General features: G+C 32.2%; 4 protein-coding genes across 4 annotated transcripts; 2 read left to right on the top strand and 2 right to left on the bottom strand.

Annotated features, from left to right (window-relative positions):
* Nucleotides 1-236: 236 nt before the first annotated feature.
* On the bottom strand, nucleotides 237-1,646 carry TVAGG3_0936030 (armadillo (ARM) repeat-containing protein family; the record flags this gene model as incomplete). Its single annotated transcript, XM_001315636.1, has 1 exon — nucleotides 237-1,646. One exon carries the CDS (start codon nucleotides 1,644-1,646, stop codon nucleotides 237-239), a length of 1,410 nt encoding a protein of 469 aa, XP_001315671.1.
* A 137-nt stretch (nucleotides 1,647-1,783) lies between these two features.
* TVAGG3_0936020 (deleted in lung and esophageal cancer 1 (DLEC1) family) lies at nucleotides 1,784-10,933 on the top strand (the record flags this gene model as incomplete). The annotated part of the gene is made up of 1 exon (XM_001315635.1): nucleotides 1,784-10,933. The coding sequence occupies one exon, from the start codon at nucleotides 1,784-1,786 to the stop codon at nucleotides 10,931-10,933; it is 9,150 nt and encodes a 3,049-aa protein (XP_001315670.1).
* A 1,422-nt stretch (nucleotides 10,934-12,355) lies between these two features.
* TVAGG3_0936010 (macromolecule glycosylation) lies at nucleotides 12,356-13,378 on the top strand (the record flags this gene model as incomplete). Its single annotated transcript, XM_001315634.1, has 1 exon — nucleotides 12,356-13,378. The coding sequence occupies one exon, from the start codon at nucleotides 12,356-12,358 to the stop codon at nucleotides 13,376-13,378; it is 1,023 nt and encodes a 340-aa protein (XP_001315669.1).
* Nucleotides 13,379-13,607: 229 nt separating this feature from the next.
* TVAGG3_0936000 (protein ubiquitination) lies at nucleotides 13,608-14,958 on the bottom strand (the record flags this gene model as incomplete). The annotated part of the gene is made up of 1 exon (XM_001315633.2): nucleotides 13,685-14,941. One exon carries the CDS (start codon nucleotides 14,939-14,941, stop codon nucleotides 13,685-13,687), a length of 1,257 nt encoding a protein of 418 aa, XP_001315668.1.
* Nucleotides 14,959-15,114: the final 156 nt, after the last annotated feature.

Here is a 15,114-nt window from a genome sequence, read left to right as displayed (position 1 = left end):
TGGAAACAATAATCTGCAGATTTAATACTTTCTCACGCTCTCAATTTTTTAACCGTAGATACGCAAAAAATCCATGTTTTTCAGTTCGAATATAATATTATGACTTGGTGTAGCATTCTCACTATAAAAAACTAATTTCAAAAAGACTAAATTGGTTTATTTTACTTTGGAATCAACTTTATATGTTAAAGTGCATAAAAAAAATTGAGATAATGCCAAAACTGGTTAGTGCACACTTAAGTATTTTTATAACTATTAACAATATTTGATATTTCTTCCACTAATTGAACAACGATTTCGTATTCATCGCTATCATCATCTATATCTTCATTCTCTATATCATTAGATATTTCAGAGTTTAAGAAGTATTCGATAGCTTGATTTCCAATAATTTTCATGAATATAAGAATTGTAGATAATATATATTTCTTTGATGGAACATCTTGATAAATATCAACTACTTTTTCGAAGTAGCCAATTGATATAAGCATATTTACAAGTCCATCAGAACAATTTAATTCAAGAGCTGCATGTATTAATCTAACAGCGGCAACTCTTGAATGGAATGTTGCTGAAAAGCAACTTGAAACAACCTCTTGTAAATTATGTGGTGTTGAAATACAATTTATTATTGAAACTGAACTTTTTTCTTCATAAATAAAAACAAGAATTTGTAGAACTATTTCTGTAACTTCATATGCAGAGTTTTGTATAACCTTTGCCATAAACTCTGGTTTAACCATTTCAATAATCCTTGCTGCGTGGTTTGGATCAGTAGATTTCGTGATTTCCAAAAAGAATCTAAAAAAATGGAGCTGAAATGATTCTTCTAATGGCGTAAACTCATCTAATATGTATTGCTGTTCAAGTGTTTCAACTAATCCGCCAAGAAGCTGTCCCCATTCAAGAATTCTTAAATAATTTTTGTTCTTTTTCAAAAGAACTGTGCAAAGCTGAGCAATCCAATTATCTGATAGCCCCGTATCTGTATCATCTGCTGTGTTCCTTATAGTTTCTGCGATATCAATAATAGTTTTCAAAAAACTTGAGAAATCATAATGAAGAATCAGGCCATATAGAGCACGACAACACCATTGCTTCGTATACTTTCCTATTCTTAATATAGAATAAATTGTTTCAAGAAAAGTTTCGACGTCAAACTCGATATAGCAGTGCAACAATACTGCAGATATAAATCTTATAGATAACTCAACTAAATTTAATGATTGTAAATTCAGAAAATTAAGGCATAAATCAAAATATTCTAATTCACAAAAATGTTCTGAATATTTTGGACTGATTTCAGCAATGCATGACGATAATAAAATTATGTGACACTGATCAGCTATGCTAAGATCTACAATTTGACTCGCATTTGGAAAATTCTCAATAACTCCATATTCTTGAAGTCTTTTTTCATATTTTTGTGGATTTTCTATTATATTTTCACAAATTTGAAATATGATATCTGATTGTTCTCCAAACTTACGTGATTGGAGAAAATTTAATAATGTTTCCAATATTTCATCTGTGTCTTCAATGGAATTGGGTGCCTTAGAAGTATCTTCTAAAGTTCTATGGATTTCTTCATGGGAATTTTGATCTTGAGCTTGATCATCAATGCTATCTTTATATTCATTATCCATAAATAATTTTCAAAAGAGAAGATTTGCAATATCTTTCATCATATTCCTATAAAAAATATGTTTGCATTGTATTTCATGTAAAATCCAATTTCAATTCAATAAAAAATTTATAAACGTTCACATTTTTTTTCAAAAAAATGGCGCTTCTACCAATCCGATTAGACCCGGATTCGGTGGTTTTCCCGCATACATATATGGCAACAAGTACAAGAATGACTATCAAGATCATTAATGATTCAAATCACGTTGTGCGCTATGAATGGCGACGAAATCCAGATTTACTATCCGATTTGAATGAATTGTCTAAACTAGATCTCGGAAATCCAGAACATAGGAAAGATCATGAGAAAAAATTACAATTTAATTCAGATTCATTCTTCATCGAACCGTTATTTTCAGAAATTTGGCCTCATCGCTTTCAGCAAATTGTAGTAACATTCAAACCTAATACAGATGGCATATTCTTCGAAACAGCATACCTTTTCGATAAATTATCAAAACTTCGTGTTCCATTACAACTTCAAGGCTTATCATTACCAGCAGAAGCTGCATTCAACATCGAAACAATACATATTGGCCATGTTAATCTAGGTGACGTCAATGATTACCAAATTATGCTAATGAATACTGGTCAAGTCAATGCAAACTTCGAATACATAGAAGAACAACACGACAATTACTATGATTTCTTGCCAAATAATGGCTCACTTGAAGTAGGCGGATCAATACCTATAATAATTCATTTTGAAGCAAAGCATGTTGGACAATTCTCAGAGTCATTTTACTTCTCCGTTAATGGTAAGACAGAAGGCTGTCCTAAAATCACTCTTACTGGTAAAGTTGTCGGTCCATCATATGTTCTTTCAACACATTGTATTGATTTTGAAAAAGCCGGATACGGATTTGTTCATTCTCAGTCTTTTACCGTAACAAATTCATCTCAAATACCTCTTAGTTATAAAATGCACTTGAGAATTGACGGTAGTTTCGAAAAACACGAGTTAAGCGTGTTACCAGACGAAGGTGTGATTGCTCCAAATGAAATTTCAAAATTCACTGTAGAGTTACTTCCAAAAAGTGTCAAAAACTATAATGCAATCTTAGAATTTTTACCCACAGACTTAGAAAACTCACAAGAGATTGTGATCAAAGCGAATTGCATATGTCCTGAAATTTCACTCCTGAGAAATGTGTTAGAAGTTGGTGATATATTCATCAATAAAAGAATAATGGCTCAATTAATTGCATTGAACAAAACAGAGTATCCAGCTAGATATGAATTCGTTTCTTGCAATGATCCTTCAATATTAGAAGCCAAGATTGAATATGATAATGATACAGGAGTCATACAAGCAAATGGAAGAACAGTTATTCCAGTTTACATAACTCCAAAAATGATTGGACAGATCAGATTAACAAGATTTATCAGAATCTCAGGAGCAACTTATAGACCACTTGATTTCTCAATACAAGCTAATTGTATTGGTCCTAAGATTTTAATGACACCTGAGAAAGTTGATTTCGGTAAATCAACAGTTTTGGTTGAAACCATTAAAAATGTTGTTATCACAAATAATTCACCAATTCCTGCATCTTTCAAAGCATCAATAAAAAAGAGTGGAGATATATTCTCTATCGATTTGAATGAGGCAACAATAGAACCAAATAGTTCTTTAGAATTCCCTATCAAAGCTATTTTTAATGATTCTGTTCCTTTCAACTCAAGTATTGAATTTATTTTCCAAAATTTAGCACCATTCAGCATTCCAATATCAGGAAAAGGAATTGGATGTCCAATTGTTCCTTCAATATCTCTTAGCTCTATAAGCACTGGTATTTTATTTACTAATGAGCCAAGATATATTGATTTCACATTGACAAATAAAGGAAGAAGAAATATTGAAATTAAATGGTTAATGCAAAAAGCAAAATCATTTCCTGATACAGGAAAATCTGCTTCAGTAAGTATCTCTCCAGAATCAGCCTATTTCAAAGTCAATAAAGTTCAGAGCTTTAGAATTACTGTTGTTAGCTCTTATGCAACTCAATATACATGCAATTGTAGTTGTATGGCAATTGTTGGAAAGAAATCTTTTGAAGTTTTCTCTCCGCTAATTTCTGGAACATTCATTGATCCATTAATAACTTTCTCAAAGCCAAGAATGGATTTCAAGCATTATCATGATACAGTTAATGAGTCTAAATCAGCTTTAGAACCAAGCCCCGAGTTATTACCTGGTATAACTCAATCAAATACAATTATTAATTCAACAGAATTAGAAGTCACTCTTTATGTTAATAATCTTGAATATTTTGAAATTTCTCCAAATATTTTTAATCTGAAACCAGGAGAACAAATAGATTTTGATGTAACATTTTTAACAAGTAAGAAGAAAGATTTCTTAGCGCAAAAGATAGATGACAACATTAGATTCGAAATAGAAGGCAATCCAACAAATATTTACCTTCCTGTTTCAGCAATTTATGCATTTCCAAATCTCCAATTCAATTCACTTGCTCCTCTTAATTTTGGAGTTTTGAGTTCTGAAACAGAATTAACTAAAGATATAACAGTTAAGAATACTTCTTTAGTTGATTGCCATTACACGTGGGAGCTTACAAATCGACATAATGATCAGCTAATTAATCAAGTCTTTGATATTTATCCATTTTCTGGTGTTATTCCTGCAGGTTCAAATGAAACTTTCCATTTTTCATTTTACGGAAAACTTAGAGAAGGAAAATTATCATCTTCGTATGACACAATTGCGATATGTCATGCAACAGGCGGTCCTGATTATACAGTACAATTGTGTGGAGAAGTTGCTAAAGTTGATTACGAAATTGAACCAAAAGTTATTGATTTTGGTACACGTTACTTTGATGATTATTTAATCTCAAATATTAAGATTACAAATAGAAGTTTGATTCCTCTTCAATACAAGATCCAAATTCCACAACAAACTTCATTTAATTACATAAATATTGATTCACTTACTGGTTCTGTTGATAAGGAAATGACAGCAACAATAAAGGTGAAGATTTATCCAGGAATTCCAAGAAAATATAATGAATCAATCAATATAACAATAGGTAGATATGATGTAACTCCAATTGAAATCAAATGCGATTGTCAATTCCCTCAGTTGCAATCAGATATGGAGAGAGATACTGATGATCCATTAATGGATACATTCATTCACAGACCTCGTAAAACAACTGCAATTCCTTCACCAGATCACTTGAGTTCCATTGAAAGAGATCTTTTCATTGATATGTTGGAAGCAAAGAAAGCATCAATGAAAATGACAGGAAGAAAGAAATTAGCAACACAAACCCAAGAAGCATATGTTTCAAGTATATTCGTTGTTGATTTCGGAGATATTCTTGTTGGTGAAGATAAATTTGTTGAAAAAACATTTACAACATTTACTCCACTTCCTGTTTCTTTTGAAATAATTGATGATAGTTTGGAAGGAACAGGATTTTCTGTATCAGAAGTTTCCTTCAAAAATGTTTTGCCAAATACGACTATTCCAATAAGATTTTCGTTCGAAACAGCGAAGAGAACAAATAAAATCGGAGGAAACATCGAATTACCAATTTATGTAGCGTTTACTGAAACATTTTGTTATATAATTAGAATTATTGCTACAATATCAATTCCTTGTCTGTCATTTAGCAAAGCTTATTTCATGTTTGAGCCAACAATCATTGGACAAAAGAGAACAATGACTTTGCAAATACAAAACACAAATAGAATTGATACAAAATTCGGAATCAATTGGAAAATGATTGAAAACAAAAAGATTCCAAAGAATATCTTCAAAATTGAACCTTCTGAAGGAATCATTCCATCAATGAGTTATGAAAACATCACAATAACATTTGAACCAAAATCTTCAAGACAATATTCTCTTGAAATCCCATTTGAAACACAGTATAATGATGATGTAACATTTGTTGCCCTCAAAGGTCAAGGTTTCAATCTTAAAATCCAATTTGAACCAGAAAAAATTGATTTCAGTCCAAGATTACCTTACTCTGATCCACAAACCATCAAGTTTAAGATCATTAATCCTACAGACCATGTTGTTGAAGTATTTAATACACAATATGATGCAAAAATTGCTCAAGTGAATATTCCTCAAATGATTTCAGGATCATCAAAGAATATTTTTGAATCATTGACTGAGCTTCCATCACCTGATGCAACAATGAGTAAAAAATCACTTGCTTCTGCAGAAGCATCACTCAGCAGAAAATCTCTTCCTGTTTCAGTACCTGAAGAAAAGATAATTACTAAAAACTTCTCAATTTGTATCATTGTTCATGGATCTCCAAAAGCAGGAAAAACTCATATTTCAAAGCTTTTGTCAAGACATTTCAACTTACCAATCATTAAATTGTCAAGCATTTGGGAAAGCACAGATAACAGAGAAGCTTTGTTACGGGAAATTATATCAATGCCAGAATTCTCCAAAGGATTCATTATCGATGGATTGGATGGAATTCCAGATGGAAAAGAAAGTGAATTATTTGTCACTCATAGCATGAAAATTAAAAATGTTATGGAAGATATGCAAAAGAACCCTTTCATGGATATCCAAAAGCCTGGAGAAACAACATCTTCTATTGAATGTTTAAATACTATTTTAGAGTCATTGAGCTGCCATTATGTTTTCTTAATTGGAGTTACATGTTCAGCTGATATTGCAATCAAAAGAATTGAAGAAGAAAACATGAAAGATTTCGAACAAAAAGCAGAGAAACTTCGCCAAGAAATGGAAAAGATTGCTTTGATGGATGAAGAAGAATACAATGCATTACCTGAAAGAGAAAAATTAAAAGTAGATCAGATGAGAAAGAAAGCTCGTGAGGATATTGTTGGTGTTGAAGAGAAAGCTGTTGAATGCGCAAGAAAATCAAGGTTGTCAAATAGAAGCCAACTAATCAAAACTAATCAATCAATAGATAAATCACAAGCAAATTCTAATAATAACAAAAATGTTAAAAAGAAATTGACTATCAACGAAGAAATTCAAGCAAAGATAAATCTATTCTTGCTTTCCTTTGGAGCATTAGCAAGAATGGTTCAAGAAAGGCGTCCAAATACAATTGTTATTGATCCACAAACTCTTCAATTACCAAATAAAGTCAAATTTGATGACCATCAAGAGAAAACTTGTTCAACACAGAAAAACTTAAACAGTTTATTCCTAACAATTACAGATCCAGAAGATGATGTTTACAGTGCATTATATTCATTCTTCCCGAGATGGAATGTTATGAGAGAAAAAATATTCCAAAAACTAATTCCAGATTCTCAAATCATTATTCCTGATGAAGCACTTTATACTCCACTGAACTTAGAACCAATTTTAGATTGTTTCCATTTACTTCCTGCTGATGAACATCAAGTTGAAGAACCAGAAAGATCTCCCTCTTCAATTTCAAAAGGGAGGAAATTCAGAACAAGTTCAACAATCATTAAAAGTCCGAATCGTCCTAAGATTATTCTAGAACAAAATTTGGATCCAGTTTACACACCAAGATGGTTAATTGAACCAAATTCGTCTGTTTCTTTAGCTGTCAGATTCATCAGCAAAGGAATTGGTAACTACAATGACTTCTTCAATTTCCAGATTGTTGGAGGAAATGGAAAGAACATTCAGTTACCAGTAACTGCTACATGTGTTATTCCAGAAATTGATAGATCTCCATCATCAATTTTCCAGAAAATTCAAAAGAAATTCTTCATGAAAACAGAGTTTTCTTATATTGAAACATTGAAAGAATATCACTTTGGATTTCAACTTGTAATGAAAGAAAAGACAAAGAATCAACCTCCTGCTTACAAGACACAGTTTCTAATAAAGAATGCAGGCATTATACCAGCAGAAATTACTTCTATTCTTTCTGACCAAGGAAAATCTCCATTCACTATTGAAAATGGAAATTGTACAATTAATCCTGGATATCAAACAAATATAACAATTGGATTTCATCCAATTACTGCAGAAAGATTTAGATCAACGCTTTCTATTTTCGTTAAAAATAATCCAGAACCATTAATCATTCCTATTGTTGGTGATGGTTGCATTCCTTCAATCGAATCTAATTTGACAACATTAGATTTCGGAAGAGTTGTTACTGATCATTCTTTAACCTTGCCAATAACCTTAAGAAATAGTGGAAAGACAGGAGCATATTGGAAATTAAAAGGTGTTCAGCAACTCGAAAGTTTCTTAACTTTCTCCTCGACTGATGGAATTATTCAGCCAATGCAATCTCTTGATATATCTGCAACTTTTTCATCAAAGAAATCTCAAATTATAAAGAAGCCGATCCAAATTGATATCATGGATAAAAACAAACTTAGAATGTATTCTACATTCCATATTCAAGTTCTTGCCGAAGCATTTGATATCAACTTCGATTTCATTTATCCAAAGGGAATTGATCATTTGAACTTTGGCACTTTACAGGTTGGTGAAAAGTCGGATTTGGTTTGTGTAATTAAGAATAGAGGAAAATATGCATCTATCTTCAATATCACACCCCAAAAGAGTGCAATGAAATACTTAAAAGCCAACATGTTAGAAGGTCAAATTACTGGTGGTGAAAAAGGTTCAAAACAAATCACTTTTTCATTCCTTTCTGAAGCTCCTGTTGAAATTAAAAATGCCGTTGTTGCTTATTTGAAAGTAATGGATACTGTAACAAATACTGCATTAGGAACTGTTCCAATTAGACTTTCGGCAGTTACAGCTTATTCAAAAATCAGATTAGATCCTCCAATACTTGACTTCGGTTTATGTGAACTCGGAGAAGTCAACTCAAAAACTGTTACAATTTATAATGATGGAAGTTTCCCATTTGAATTCACATTAGCTAGCAAAGACATTGCTGATACAAGGAATACTAATAAGAATAGGAAACAGAAGCCAAGACCTCAAAAATCGAAATCGAAACTGCAGACGATTCGTTTCTTTTTCGGAAACTTCGGATGTTCTCATGCAGAAGGAACAGTTCCTCCTGGCGGATCTCTTCAAATGGTTATAGAATATTCTTCAATGAATCCTGCTGAAGATGAAAGTGATTTAATCTTCAATGGAGCAAATCTTGATCCTACTTTAAACGGTGCTTTGCATTATACAATACGTGCGAAGACATCGCTTCCTTCCATAGAAACAGAACTATTTGATCAAATATTCCCTGATTTGCCACTTTGTCTAAGATATGATCTTGCCAGGAAAGACATTCTTTGCTTTGTGGAAGATGAGCAAACTCTTCATTTCAATCCAACAAATCTCAAATCTTCCAAAAGTGTTAAAGTTCGTCTGATCAACACATTAGAAATTCCAGCTGTGATTGATGCTGTTGTCAGACCAGTCAAGAAAGGAGATTCAAGTAAATTGCCTTTCTCTCTTTCTGAAAAACAATTCTCTCTACCTCCTCATGGTTACGATGAATTGGAACTCGTTTTTAATCCTGATAAAGTTGGAAAATACACTGCAATATTCGAAGCAATCCCTCATGCTAATGCTTCTAGAGATTCCACTTCTGGATTAACATTTAGAATAGAAGCAGAAGGAGCTCTTCCTCAAGTTTCTGTTGAAGGATTCCCAGAAAAATCAAAGAAATCATATTCATATTCTTTTGGAAGAACACTAGTTGGATTTACTCGAGAAAAAGGTGTTACTATTATAAACAATGGATTACTTCCAGCTAACATCCAAATCAATGCTCAAGCCTCTCCTGATTTCACTCTTCTTGGTGTGGAAACTAATTCTGTTCTTCTTCATCCAGGAAGAAGTATTTCTCCTAAGATGATTTTCTCTCCATCTAAAACAAAGAAATCAACATTTGATATCCAAGTTAAAGTTGAAGAGAATAGTAACTCTGATTTCACAATGAGTTTTGTTGGTGATGGTGTTGTAGAAGATATCATTTTCGATGGATTACAAAGTGATGATTCTTTGATTTTCAGAGACGCTGTTATTGGAAAGAAAGAGACACAGACTTTCATTATTAAAAACATTTCTTCTTCAGATTACAGATTCCAAATTGAAGAAATTCCGTCTCTCACTATTGTTCCGACTGCTGGACATATTCATAAGCATAATTCCAAACCAATTACTGTTACATTTAACGCTGATAGCCAAGTTAGATATAATGGACAGAAGATGACAGTTAAAGTTCAAGAAATTATCCTTCCAGAAAACTCTGAAGAATGGGATGATTCAATGAAAGTTGAACAGATTGTTATGCCTGTTGTACCTCCATCGCCAATTGGATCTTCCGATAGAGGAAGAGGAATTTCTTCTTCAAGAACTAAAAGAAAATTCCCAACTTTCCAAGGAATTCCATCATCTCCATCCAGAGCTAATTTCCCAACATTTAATCCTAGTGTCTCTCCATCAAGGATTTCAACGTCATCATCAAGATCAAGCATATCTTTACAAGGTCCACAAGTGCAATTAGTCACAAAAGAAGAGCCAATTTGCAGCATAACACAGAAGTCAAAAGATTTCATTATAAAAGTCACAGCAAGATCAGATAATATTCACTACAATATCGATACAGAAAGTATTGCATTTCCACCAACGATGATGTTTGAAAAGAGAGCAGAGTATGTCAACATTACGAATACTTGCTCAATCAAATTTGGTTTCAAATGGTTTGCAACTGTACCTGAAGAAATCAAAACAGCAGATGGAACACCTCCTTTCACTATAGAGCCATCTGAAGGTGTTATCGAACCAGGAACATCAACAAAGTTTGCAATTACTTACGCCCCAACAACAATTGGCAATTTCCAAAGCAAACTTGTTTGCGATGTTCCTTCTCTAAGTATACATGAAGATCCAACAGTGTTTGTTAGCGGATCTTCTAGAAGACCTGTATGTCATATTGTTTGTGATGCAAGCGATTACTTGTTAAGAAGACATCCTGATTATTCATATGATATCCCTCCTGGGACTCGTGTTCTTGAGATTTTCTCCAAAGGCGTCAATATTTCGAGTTCTAAAATTGTTGAAGTCATGAATACAATGGAAACAGCTTATGATGCTGTCTGGACACAGATGAATGAAACATATGATGAGAAGAGTATCACATGCGATCAAACAATCGCAATCATTTCAAGTGGTAAATCTCTTCGAACTTCATTTACTTATCGACCAACGAAAGCTCGAACCGTTGAAAGCCTTTGGAAACTATCAATTCCATCTACGAACACATACGCGTATATTCTTGTCGTAGGCAGGATTATGCCGCGATAATTATTTTTTTGTTTGTTTGTATTAAATTATAGATTTGTATTAATTGTCGTTTTTACCTCATTTTAGTTCATGTTCTCATTGGAACTGGCTCTGAAATGTTAGAAATCTAAGCAGAATTTGGAATTTTACACATTTCATATTAAATTTGTTGAGATTAATTATCAGTTTCTACGGTTCATATTAAATTTGTTGTAATTAATTATTACTACCATTTCAAAGAGTGTAAACCAATTCTTAAACGGAAATGTCACAAATTGACAATAGACAACCATCAAAAAAATGGTTCGACGAAATTTCTATGAAATCTTAATGAACTTTGATTCCTCTTTTCGTGGGAATTTGAACATTCTCCGAAATATTGAGTTTTAGCTTGGTATTCTTATTCATTTTCAAAATAATCCATTCAAATAAGATCAGCAATCATCTATTACGATTTTCTAAGGCATGACTAGCAAGAGTTTAACAATCCATGGATTCAAGTTTTAATTATCGAAAAAATTGATAATATATTCATTATTGACAATATTGAATACAAGAATTCTATTTACTCAATCATTAAAAGCATAGTTCCATGACTGCTATCATTGTATTATTGGATTTATATTTTATTTCATTTTTATTCAGATCCCTTTGTCCTTAACAAGTTAATTCGGAAATTTTATATCAACTAATCAGAAATACGCAATAAAATGTCCTAGAGGAGTGGGAAACGACACCAATATGTCCTATATCAAGATCTACTGATCCATTAGCGATTTCACTATATGTCCTCATTTTCTCATACGATGCAGGTATTGCACGAGGCCAAATAATTCCAAGGTTTTACTCTTTTTTTCACGTTATTATACTTCACCTAACTGTCATGATTAGTGGTCCGTGTGTACCACTTCTGTACTTGTGAAGGTATCGAAAAGAGTATAATAATGTATAGATGTTCGAAACATAATTTTTTTTGAGAAAAAAATAAGACTATGAAAATTTCTGATAATTCAATACTCCGAGATATTAGTCGAATTTAGTATTTCTTGTAATATTGAATTTGATTAACTTGGTTTTATTAATCCGTCAAAATTGAATGGTTCTCAATTCGATTTTGAGTTATGTAAAGTTAATGGTTAGAACACCATTAGATGATAATGGATCAAACTGTGCATCCAAACAAAATGTCATAAATTTGAGGATAAACGCTCAATTTTTTTAAAAAATTTGATGAGCTATTCTGACCTAAAACGGGCTGTAGACCTGATTACTTATTGGCTTTCGTTTTGTGGTCTGCTCATTTTCTGCTTTGTCCTACGTTTCCAATTCAAAACAACTGAAAAAAGGACTTGTTTTACAAAACATTACGATTTCTTTATCGACAAACTGCCGCCGCTTAAAGTATTTATGTATAATCTGACTCTACCGATGCAAGATTTAATCATGAAAAATAGATATATCGATTCTATAAAGCAAGGATTAGCACATACGACTATCTTCGAATACATCGCATTTAAATCACTTGAAAAATATGAAAATAGAGTAAGCGATCCAGAGCAAGCTGATTTATTTTATGTGCCTCTTTTCGCAGCTCTATTTAACGGATTAAAAGATTACGCTAATATTGATACAATAATCCTGCCTCAATTACGAGCCATTGGGCCTTACTTTGACAGATTCGATGGCATTGACCATGCGTTTATTCAAATGTTATTTTCTCAAAGCAATATTCCGTTAACAGTCGAGCATCAGAAGTCACTAGCGTCAATGATGACTCTTGGTGATGTCAATTACGAGTATTCTATAACTCATATGCGTGAATCTTGGAGAAATATTAATTTTCCACTTACTTCCAACATTCCGCAACAGTTCGATGTTAATTCCCACTCATCCCGTCACATATCTTCCTTCTTCATTGGGCAGCTGGAACTCTCTGGTTTCGATGACGCCGCGCCAATTCGTAAAGGAATGGCTGCAGCAATGAGAGATGTACCACACTCAATAGTTATAGATGCAAGAAGGTATGATAATGTCGCTGGCGTTTACAATTACAATTTTTCGAGAATGATGATAAATTCAAAATTCTGTTGCGTACCACATGGCGACGGTCCGACTACAAAGCGTCTCTTTGATACATTCCGCACACTTTGCATACCAATTGTTCTTAGTGACGAGATAAAATTCCCTTTTGAAGATCTCTTCATTAACTACACAAATATTTTGATACAGATTCCAGCTTACAAACCTCAACAGATTCCTCTTGCTATGAGCCTTCCAGATAAAGAAAGAATTATCACCATGAAAAAGAACATGGTTCGAATTTCCAGACTCTTAGAACAGAAGTTTGACTATAAAGTAACCAAAGGAGACCTAATGTGGGGATGGCTTTGGGTGCATTACTTTAAATTATCAACTGTTGCTGCTTCCAAGCGCAGGACACTACTTAAGTCTAGATATTTAGACTAAGTACAACCTTATATATTATATTATTTTGTTTGTATTTATATAGATGTTAATAAAATTTGTATGTATTCTTAATTTTTAAATTTATTAACTATCCAATCATACAAAGTATATCTAATCATTATAGAGTGAATTTTAGAAATGTTTTATAAAAAAATAAAATCATAATTTTCAACTTTTCATTTTTAAACATTAAAGCTTTACAAGACAGAAAAATCAAAAAGTAATAGCTCAGAAAATCATACATTTAAAAAGAAAAACTAAATACAATTTATTTCATAAAAATATTACTTACAATGAATATTGAAATTACTTAATATAGGATCCAAAGAACTCTATTCGTTGAAGACACATGTAATAACCATCAAAATGGTTTTTACCGGTCATTCTTAATCTAATATATCTATAATATCTATTTGCTACACATTCAAATGTTTCTCTTCCATTTACTTTGTTCAAGTCATTGTTATCTGTTCGAGTATCTAAGATATCCCATTCATCATCTTCTTTTAGCCCTTCTAGGACCCAGCTCTTCATATGGCTATATCCCTGTCCACAATTAAATGACTGCAAAGTATAATGCGTTGGTTTAATTTGATATTGTTTGAAATCAAATTTAAGCCATGGATTTTTTTCTTCTTCTGAGTACCAGTAGTCATGCATTTCAGGCATTATGACGTAATATGGCTGGTTATGCTCAGAAGAAGAAGCTGTAACATCAATAATTTGTTTTATCGAGGAATTTGAGGAGTTTTCCGGTGTTAAATCAGCTATTATGCCATGCAGAGGATCTTTCTTATCGTAATGTACATAAATTTCACTTGATTTCTGATCTCTTCCTTCAGGAGTGTTTAAAAGCCTTGAGCATAGAGATTTCCATATAGGACCAGTTATATCTTGTGGTTGAATCATCTTAAGGAAAATATTTAAATCAGATTGTGGAAGATATTCGTAATGAATGTAATTTAGAAGAATATGAGCAGTAGAATCATGTAATTTGATGACTCTAAGTATAAAATGGAATAATCCTGATTCATTGTTTATCTTTAGTTGTTCATTTGTAAGAATTTTTTCTAATATCGGGATATCTAATTTTTCTAATGATTCGATTGGAAAATTCCAAAAGTTTAGTGCAACGAATTTGATTTCTTCGTCTGCTTCAAGTAAATAGCGATTTTTGTTTGATAAAATTTGTAATGCGTTCTGAATTGAAAGTTTTTCACGTGATGATTGTAATTTTACTCCTTCGCTAAGTATTTCGTCGTTACCTAGCATGTTTCCAATCAATGTAAGATATTCTGCTTCGAGATTTGAAACTAATAAAGGTGTTCCGTTCTGTAAATCTATAATTTTTTGAAACTGAAATGATTCATCATTGATATTTATTTCAAATGTGTCGATGAAAGGGTCTGTTAAGCACATCTGTGCAATTTTTGGAGATAAAAATCCAGCAAAAAACCTATTTGTAACATATTGATGGCCACCAACAATGAATGCGAAGTCTTCATTTGCTTGCATCTTTAAAGCTCCGGCCAATCCTTTAGATGTTAAGGAAAAAGAATTCATTAGATGTGAAATATTTGACAAAAATGAAATTTCAGATCAAGCATAAATTCACTCAAAGCATATAGTACATAACTGAAAATTTACCTCAAATGGAATCAAATCAAAAAATAATTACATTAATTTATTAAAAACAATATTTTTAATAATAAAAAATACAAAATTATACTTAGTCG

Source organism: Trichomonas vaginalis, chromosome I (genome assembly GCF_026262505.1).
Source record: "Trichomonas vaginalis G3 chromosome I, whole genome shotgun sequence".
NCBI lineage: Eukaryota > Parabasalia > Trichomonadida > Trichomonadidae > Trichomonas > Trichomonas vaginalis.
This window is presented reverse-complemented; position numbering and strand designations above follow the sequence as displayed.